This window comes from Etheostoma spectabile, chromosome 5, assembly GCF_008692095.1.
Source record: "Etheostoma spectabile isolate EspeVRDwgs_2016 chromosome 5, UIUC_Espe_1.0, whole genome shotgun sequence".
Classification (NCBI taxonomy): Eukaryota; Metazoa; Chordata; class Actinopteri; order Perciformes; family Percidae; genus Etheostoma; species Etheostoma spectabile.
This window is the reverse complement of record NC_045737.1, coordinates 24,619,305-24,628,937: the sequence shown is the minus strand read 5'-3', so window position 1 is coordinate 24,628,937 and position 9,633 is coordinate 24,619,305. Positions and strand designations below refer to the sequence as shown.

At 42.3% G+C, this 9,633-nt stretch overlaps 1 protein-coding gene across 1 annotated transcript; it reads left to right on the top strand.

The window, feature by feature from the left end:
- Positions 1 to 713: 713 nt before the first annotated feature.
- On the top strand, positions 714 to 9,435 carry unm_hu7912 (un-named hu7912). The gene is made up of 2 exons (XM_032516574.1): positions 714 to 966; positions 5,034 to 9,435. The coding sequence occupies exon 2, from the start codon at positions 5,086 to 5,088 to the stop codon at positions 8,296 to 8,298; it is 3,213 nt and encodes a 1,070-aa protein (XP_032372465.1). The 5' UTR covers positions 714 to 966; positions 5,034 to 5,085; the 3' UTR covers positions 8,299 to 9,435.
- Positions 9,436 to 9,633: the final 198 nt, after the last annotated feature.

Sequence of the window (9,633 nt, the reverse complement as noted above, 5' to 3'; positions counted from 1 at the left end):
AATAACAGCTCTTTTCACAATTGTCTGCCATTTAATAGACCCTATGATTTATTGATTAATGAAGAAAATAAGTGGATAAGGAAAATTCTTAGTTACATGACTACACCCTACTTCCATCACAGTAAAGTCCTGGAAAATTATAGTATACTGGCACAAGACTGATTTTTCTCACACCATGTGTAATGCATGATAAGCAACCATTCATGTATTATAAGACCGTGTGTGCAACAGTGTTGAGGAAGACCAGAGTAACCAGTCAAGTGTAGGAGAGGCCCGATTGATTTTTTAATCTGTCTGCAAACTTTCTAAAAATCTAAATGCCAGAATGGCTTTGCCTCGCGGTGAAGCTGAATGCAAAAAGCACCTTACACTGCGTGAAAACCAAACAACCAGGGGCTAAACCGGAAATACCCATGCAGTTGTCCTTCTAGGGCTCCATGTTTAAAAAAAAAAGAACGGTGAGACCGCATTGCCGACACTGAACACCCGCCCCATCCTCCTCCAACACCCCCGACCCCTCCTCCTTCGCTCCTCATAAAAACACGCACAGCCACGCCTCCAGAGGCACGCGCACAAGCGCAGGCTCAGAACCACCTCCTTCTTCCCCTCCTCTCTCCCTCACACATCACACACCACACAAAGCACACACGCACACACGACAGCACACCTCACACAACACACACACCCCCACACACACCACCACACACACACACACACACACACACACACACACACACACACACTCACATACACACACATACACACACACACATACACACACACACACGCAAGAGAGCATCGCCGGGTGAAGTAGACAACATGTAAAGGCAGCGGGAAGGACAAGTGCTCGGCTCCGGCAGGCTCGCGACAGGTGCGGTAGGCTACGGCTGAAGCTGCTCGGTCTCGCGGAGGACAGGCCGCTTCTTCACCATGTCCACCGCATCCCAACTACTCTCTGGCGACACGGTAAGGCCCTTTGTTAGCTCGTCAAATCTTTCATTTCCAAACTTGGCCGAAGTCATATCCCCCCTTTTCCGGTGGGCTCTGTCCTGGTTAGAACCTGCTTCTTTCTTTCTCCGCAAATGATGCCATTCCGGACTCCAAGGCGTTAGGTCGGCCAGCTACGGAGGATGGAGGGCCGATATTGTGCCGCAGCATCAAAATAAAAAGGGGGGCCGAAGTGCGTTACAGCAAGTAACGTTAGGCGATGTGGGAACGGTAAGGCTGAATGCGCCTTGCCGTGGCCCCATCGGGAGGTTCCAGGCGGATCTACATCACATTTGTTATTGTCTGGAAAAGCCTGCAAAATGGCAGAATAGGCTTAATTAACAGTCGAAGTTCTAGTTACAAACTGGCAAGCAAATGAATAAAATCCCAAATAATATGAAACCGCAAGCAGAATACAACAAAATTTAGCACAGAAATACAGCCCTTTGGCTCTATAAGTAAGCTATTATCAATATCATTGGTGCTTCCTTTGATCAAATCGCACTTGATTTTTGCCCACTCAGACAATATTAAAGAAATTCACAATGTTGGCAGTGCTCTTTTTTCCAGACTGATATTGTGCCCTGGTGTGCAACTCCAGGAGTGTTTCATGGTTTCTTGGCTGAGTGCTGTAGCCATGGAGACAGTATGTGGCATGTGGTTTTATACCAAGAAAGTGTAGTCCATCTATTCCAGAATAGCCTCAGACCAAGAGGAAGCAGAGGGAAGAATGCATGCCTTTAGTTAGTCTAAGCTTCTTGTTCTGTTGTCTAATTTAAACAAAAAGTGCTATTTTGTCTTACCTTCATCCTAAATCATTAACACATTATCACTATACTTTGGAAAAAGAAAAATACTTAGAAGTGTTCCAGCAGTGGTCAGTAGTGATGTTATAGTGGCCTATTGTAGACCCACATAATTAATTCTAGTATTTTATTAATCTCTTGTGGGCATTTATAAAGTGAATTGTATAAACTCCCATTGAGGCTTGTACAGCAGCTTTGCAGGCACCGTATCCTTGCACACCCATTCATATCTCATTTAACAACATAATTTGATAATACAAATTGTGCAGGTGAACTCACTGAATGTTGACTCTTCAGATCCTGCACCCTTTTGGGCCTATTTTTAATGCTGTGTAATGAAAGGAAGACTCATTAAGGCCCTTTCCATTCTGCTGACACCTCGCCTCATTTATTTAGAGTTTATGAAGATTAAAAGTAAGATGGATTTAAGCAACTTTTTTTCCTAATTAATGACATGTAGTTTTACGTTCAATATGCAGCCCATCTTTGTTTACTTATTCTTCACTGATAAGATATTAATAATACATTTATTCTTGCTATATTGGCACAGCTGACACAAAATAAGTTCCAGATAGTTTGACACTCAACCGTCAATTAGACATTAGTGATCATTAGTCCCAACAGTGATAGAACAGCTGATAATAGTACAGTGTGGAACCTGTAATTTTAATAACAGCCGACTTGTGGGAAACATTAGTTATTTTCAGAATATAAAGATGTCCTGCCACACGCATTACTTTGTGGTAATGTCTGAAGTTCTCTTGAGGGCCTCTGTAAAGGACTCTGTAACATTTTTTGTGGGAAAAAATGCCATGGTTACCTTGTAACCATGGCATCTTAGCAGCTTAGCTCGTTGAATTTGATTGAGAACTGGCACAAATCGAGCTGTCTTCCTGCAGGTTCTATACTGGCCTTAAACATTCTAGCGGTGTATAGAACGCCGAGGAAGACAGCTCGATTTGTGCCAGTTCTCAATCAAATTCAACGAGCTAAGCTGCTTCTTGACTCTGATTGGCTAACAGCTAGCCAATGACAGCCTGGCTATCAGGATCCTTTACCCAGCGGAAGTGGGCAAGCTCATGAATAGTAATGAGCTCAGGCAATATGACATCAGACTGACCAGCTTTTGTAATTAGCCTGATTTCTCTACTTTTTTCTTTTCAGTGGCTAGAGTTGACAGAGGAGGTAGCAGTTATTTTTTTAAATCCACAACATAACACAAACACATATGGACCTAAAATATTTTTAAAAAATGCAAGTAAAAACGGTTTTGCAGGACACCTTTAAAAGGTGTGGACATCTGCTCCCAAACTACAACGCATTGCAGCTGGAACACTATAACAGGAATACAAAAGTACTTATTACTATACTGCAAGTAATTGGACAAATCAACATGATAATTATAAGGAAAAGCTGATACTGCATGTACAGCTAACAATCCTAAACTTAGGTAATCCATCTTGCCAAAGAACTATGTGATGTGGTATCAATTTGCTATGTGTTTACCCACTGACCCGCAGTCAAGTAAATCTTTTTAAATCAAATAAATAATCCTTATATGCAACTGCAGCTGCTTTTCTTTTTATTAAGAGCAGCAAAATACACACACAGGTATCTTATAATATGTCTTTGAAACAATAAATTGAAAAAGGAAGAAGGGGACCAAGCAAAGCAGCGAATAATGTGTTGGTTTGACTGTCGCGCTTGGTCATGTGTGAAAGGACGGGGTATTTAGGTGTGTTGTGGAGGCGTGGCAGGGAGGTGGTTGGTCGATCTTCTCTCATCATGATGAACAGATGGTAACTCAGGGTTAGCTCGTAGGTTGGTGCCAACAAGGAAGCCCATGTGTGTGTGTGACATATAAATCCATTGTTGAAACGGAATCAGTTTGTCGACAAAAATATTTAAAAGGCCTTGGATATTCAGGCAGAGATTGGTTCTGCAGTTGTCGGTATATTATTTATTCATAAGATGTGAATAATTCAAACATTAGAAAACAGAAATGCTTTATTGCACTGCATTTAAAAACAACAACAATTAAAAACAAGGATGGCCACTTACTGAAACTCAAACTAATTTTTTATTGTAAATTTGTTTATAATATGTAACTGTAAACCAAGACGCTGCAGTAATGCAATTTGTCATAGATGATGGTATATTTTTATCAGAAATAGTTTAAAATATCTTTGATATTATTGTCTACAACCCTGTTTAATTGTGAGCAAGTTAAAAAAATCAATATCAGCAGTTTGGTATTATATCATGCAAGTTATGTTTTGCATTTTCTTTTAATAAAGACACCTTCTAGTTAGCAATGTACAATAATGTATAAACCCTTTTTTAGCAAACAGTGTCCAATCAAATTAAAGGTGCTCTAAGCAATGTCACGTGTTCCTTAGGCTACAGCGTCTTTTGTCACATATAGCAAACATCTCCTCACTATCCCCTAACTGCCTGTCCCCAGAACACACTGTAAAAGAACACAGTGTCTGCAGACAAATGGCAAATGGCAACAAAAACAAACTGCACCAACCTGCACCACGAACAATAACAAACAGCGTTCTAGCCTGTAACCAACAAGAAGGAGTTGGTTGAGTCATGAACGTGCATTGTGGAAGTAGCCTGCATGATAACGCTGCTGCGGTGATGGCACCAACTCCTTCTTGCCGGTTGTAGGCTGGAACACTGTTTGTTATAGTGTTCAAGGGACAGGCAGCTAGCGGATGGTGAGGAGCTGTATGTGACAACAAATGTAGCCTAAAAAAGGCATGCCTTTGCTTAGAGCACCTTTAAAGGCCATGTCTTGCCAGTTTTTGTGATTTGATTACATACAAACAGCCCTCTCAAATATGCTAAATTATCTAAAGATTTTAAAATAATGAATTATTGTCACATTGCTCAGATACAACGTTGCATTGTGTCTTTTGGTATGACATTAATTTGGTTAGTAAATGAGCAACTACATCTGTTAAATTTTAACCCACTCATCATTACAGAGGCGGCTGTATAATGGGGTCAGGTAGTTGTTTTACAGATTCTCTTACATCTTATCCAGCTTTATACATGCTTTTAAATAAAAGTGTTAAGATGATTTAAAAATGTGTATAGAGATTTGGTTTACAGTCAAACATAAACTGATCCTACAACTGCTGTAAACTACTTACTTTCTCTTGCCTCACATCTGTACATAAAAATTGCATTGAAGTGTATTTGTTTTTTTCTCCCTCTTTGTTTCCACAGGCTGTGTTGATCTTGAATCACACTGAATGGAGAGCATCGAAGGCTCATTAGGATGACACGAACGCATCCCCCTGATATACTGGCATCGACTCTATTTCGGGACTTCACTCTAAATCCCATCCCCGACCCCTCCATTTCGCCCCACTCCTCCCGGAAATGTGACTTGAAAATGATCGACAAACCAGAAATCATCAACAAAAGACATTGCCGTAGCTTTGACTTTATTGAGTCCCTGGACGACCCGCGGTCCCTCTCTTCCTCAATGGAGTACCCTTACAAGAGGGCCGAGCATCAGACATTAAACAAAGATCTAATGTGGAATGGGCTGGATCAACCGGGGCACCTTCGCTTTTCCTCTCCCGATCTGTTCAACACCAGGCTGTTCCAGCAGCACACCACCCAGGACAAAACCAGCCATCTTACATGGTCAGACTCGAAAAAGAGAACACGATCTAGAAGCGCTCCAAGAATTAAGTCCACCCTCACTCCTGTGCCCATCTCTGTGTCTCCTCCAGGAGCCCGGAAGGGGAGGGATGTGCCTCAGGTTGCGTCAGATACCTTGAGGACTTCTGAAACAAACCGAGAACCCTACTCCTCCTCGAACAGGGCTTTTTTGAATGAGGTGCATCCTATCAAACTGCAGCCTCAGTCTCCCCTCTATGTTTCAGACTGTTTCAACGAGGATAAACCCGATAAACCAGCCCTAACCCCTCATGTCAGATGCCGTGTGGACATTAAACCAGATGCTGCTGTACTACAGCACACATCTCGGCAGATTCCCAATGTACGGCCTGAGCATCTTTGGCAGAGATACTCCCAGGCCAGTAGCAGTAGAGGTTTGTATGTACCTCGACAGATTGCCTCCTCACCAACGCCCACTCCGAGCGAATGCTACAGTGGAGATTTTAGACAAGGATATCACTATACCACCAGCATGTCTCCAATCTCATACCAGCATCTAGACGTGCACAGAATGCCGTCACCGACAGCACCATATCTGAGTCAGGAACAAAGAGCTTACTCAAATCCTAACATACCAACCAAGTTTTTCTATACAGAGGACCCTGTTCGGTATCCAGTCCATCCCTATTCTAGAGCATACTTTCAGGACGACCGGTCCAGTCTGACCAGCCATGGTAGTACAATGACTAGTCAGTATGATCCAAGGACTCGATGGGTGCACACACTTCCTGTCAGGTCGTATTACACTGAAAACCTTTCCAACAGAGAGCCAGCCCACTCTGTATATAGTAGGCCTTACTCCACCAGTGAGGCAGGATCATACTTTTCTCAAAGCCCACTGTCTAGATCTTTCTATGGAGAGGACAGCCGGTTCAATCCATACCATATGAGTAACCCAAAGTTGTTTTATTCCAAACCATGCTCTCCTGAGGAGCAGTACTTTCCACCAAGGCCATACTATACGGAGGGTCGTCGACGCCCTCGAATGTCGCAGGCCTTTTCAGATGACTGGTATCGCTCAAGTATATCTGGTTACTCTAACCAGTCCTCCCAGCACACACCACTGAGAGTAAGGCAAGAGCCCAGTATACCCCCATGGTTTACTAAAAGCTGTGTGAAGACAAGTAGACTAGGTGCAGAGGTCAGAAACCACTCCAAGTCTTGGGACAATATTCTATATCCACGGCAGGACAGAGAGCAATCTGTGCCTCGTGGACGGAGCTATGAGAACCTGTTTCACCAAGCAAAGCAAGCAGCATCATCTGAAGTTACATCTCAACCTGTTATACTTAACCTGTCGAGTTCACCAAGGCGCTACGCCGCCCTTTCACTCTCTGAAAGCTCGTTAGAGAGGGGCTCAAGCAATCCGTGGAGGAATACCAAGAGTGGGCACTGGTTTGTAACTCCTGAGATCACCATAACAGATAATGACATATGTGCAGGCAACAGAAAACAGCGTGATGTGCACTCTGTCAGCTGGGATACGTTGGATGAGGAAAAGACACCCTCTCCCAGAGTAATGCATCACAAGCAGCCACAAAATACACCGAGCATAACCAAAGAAAGGAAACACAACAACTTCTCCCTCCAGCAGAGTCTTGAGCAACTGGATGAACTCTTAGCTGATTTGGTTATTGATTACAAACCACCCACTAGCAGAAAGTCAAGCATAGACATTTTAGACCAGCTGAAACAACTCATTACTGAAGATGACGACAAAGACAGAGGATCTTCTGGACTTGAAAATGTAGGATGTCTGAACTCACAGCTTCCATCCTCTAAATCCAGCCCGGACACAATCAAAGACCCTGACAGTGGGTTTGATGCTTTACAAAGGAGTGCAGAAGAATGTTCTCCCGACCATAGCACTGATGACGACGACACTATGGTGTGCTCTAACAAGAAGTGCAACCGGATTGAGAGTATGTTCAACGCCTGCTTGTACTTCAAATCATGCCACAGTTGCTATACGTTCTACTGCTCACGAAACTGTCGCAGGGATGACTGGGAGATCCATAAAGACACCTGTCTGTACGGCCGCGTGAACAGTGTGTGTCGACACACTCTAAAGTTCTGCAGAGAGAATTCGGAGATCCACAAAGCCTTCTCTCGCGTTGCTAAAGCTGGCTTCCTCTCCAGAGGGAGAGGCGTTCTCTTTCTTGGTTTTGCTAATCCGGAGACAGCTGACAACTTTCTCCAAGTTGGGCTGGAGAGCCTCCTAATGTCTCCCACATACCTATCTCTCAGAGAGCTGGACGGCTTCAGGGACAACCTCGGTGAATACTGCAAGGAACTACAGCACGCAGGTAACGAGTACGACCCCAATGAATGTTTCCTTCTGAATGTATCCGTGGCTGTCGGTGAACTAGTGCCTAACAGACCTTCACCAAGGGTCCAAGCACCAACAGTGCGAAAATATGCAAAGGTATCCTTGGCCTCCTCAAGCCCTGACAAAAAGGTACTCAGGAAAGATAGCGAAATGGAAACCCTCATCCTCACTCCGCCTCCAGGCACTCCGGACATTGACAAGGAGGGGGAGGAGGGAAGGAAAGCCAGAGAAGTGTGCTTCGTCAATATCCAGCGTGAGCTCAGGACCAGGGGAGTCTTCCTACGTCACGAGTACCCCAGAATCTATAATCAGCTGTGTGAGTTTGTGGAGAGCAACAAAGGGTTCACGCCAACTACAATTTACCCACTAGATAAGAGAACAGGGAAACAGTTCATGTGCATGATCATGGCTGCGTCCGAGCCAAGGACACTGGACTGGGTGGGTACCCCTCATCTCTTGGATGATATAATATAGTACAGCACTAAATGATAATGATGTCAGCAACACTTTATGTACATACTGTAAATACATGGCGTGGTTTAGCAAATTGAGTAAATGTGTGTATACTGTATGCGACCAATCCCTCCTTCTCTTATTTTTCCCTGTCACCACACACTCGCACACACACACACACACACACACACACACACACACACACACACACACACACACACACACACACACACACACACACACACACACACACACGCACACACACACACGCACACACACACTCCTAAAGGTTGCCCTATGTTGTTTTTTGGGCTTGTTTTGATCATGTTGCACTCAGAAGAGTTATTAGTATGCATGTTGACAAGGCACACGTTATCCAGGTGTTTATGATGTGAACATGTATGACCTGTGCAGTTTCTGCAGACAATGTATGAAGCACACAATATTTATGAAGTACACACATCTCATTGCCACCCCATAATAGTAGGCACAGCCAGGTGTAATATTGTAACATTCATGCATTTTTGATTTCACCAACAAATGTTATATCAGAGATTTATATTATACCAGTGGTTGTAATATTACAACTGTTTATTAGTACTTTATTTCCTAAGTATACTGTAGTTGTGTGGGTACTTTTGTTTTTTTATTATTATTGTTATATTAATTATTGTTTGATGGACGAAGAAGTACAATCAAACGACCTATTTGTTTCCCACTTAATTAAGTTAATTTTACATTTTTTAGTTGGAACTTATTTAATCTTGTGATAAGACTTGATGTCATTCTGTCATGTGTAAATTGCTTTGTTTGAAAGTGGCCTTCAATTGAAAAATAAAGAAGCATTTGACACAAAGCAATGTATAGGTTTATCTATTTCTAAAGGCTTGACAGCTCTTGACTAAGGTTGTTTGAACTACCATTGTAAAAGAACAATTATTTTGCTCAATGCGTGTTATTTATATTTAGGTATTTTAATATAGATATTGCTTATATTTCAATTTATTATATTAATGAAGTACCATTTGATGCTTAGAAATGTAAGAGGTAAATATATATATATTGAATATTAGATCATTTAAGCATCATGACCTGAGACCTTATCATAACTACTACCACAGTATGTTCTTAAACAATATGCAATAAAAGAGTAACCTTTAAATCTGTATTGTAAAATCCTATTTTATTAATATTGAATAATTCCCTGGAGCCAAGAGCTGTAAAGACTTTGTTTGCACTAAAACGTAAATTATAAAATGAGAATGATGTGATGCTATGTCTGCTAGCTTCCATGGCTATTATTGACTAATCTGAGATAGCTCTTTTACTTGATTTTATATATATATATATATATAT

Coding starts and splice junctions, on each gene's coding strand:
- unm_hu7912 (XM_032516574.1), top strand. CDS start 5,086: ATGACACGAACGCATCCCCCTGATATACTGGCATCGACTCTATTTCGG.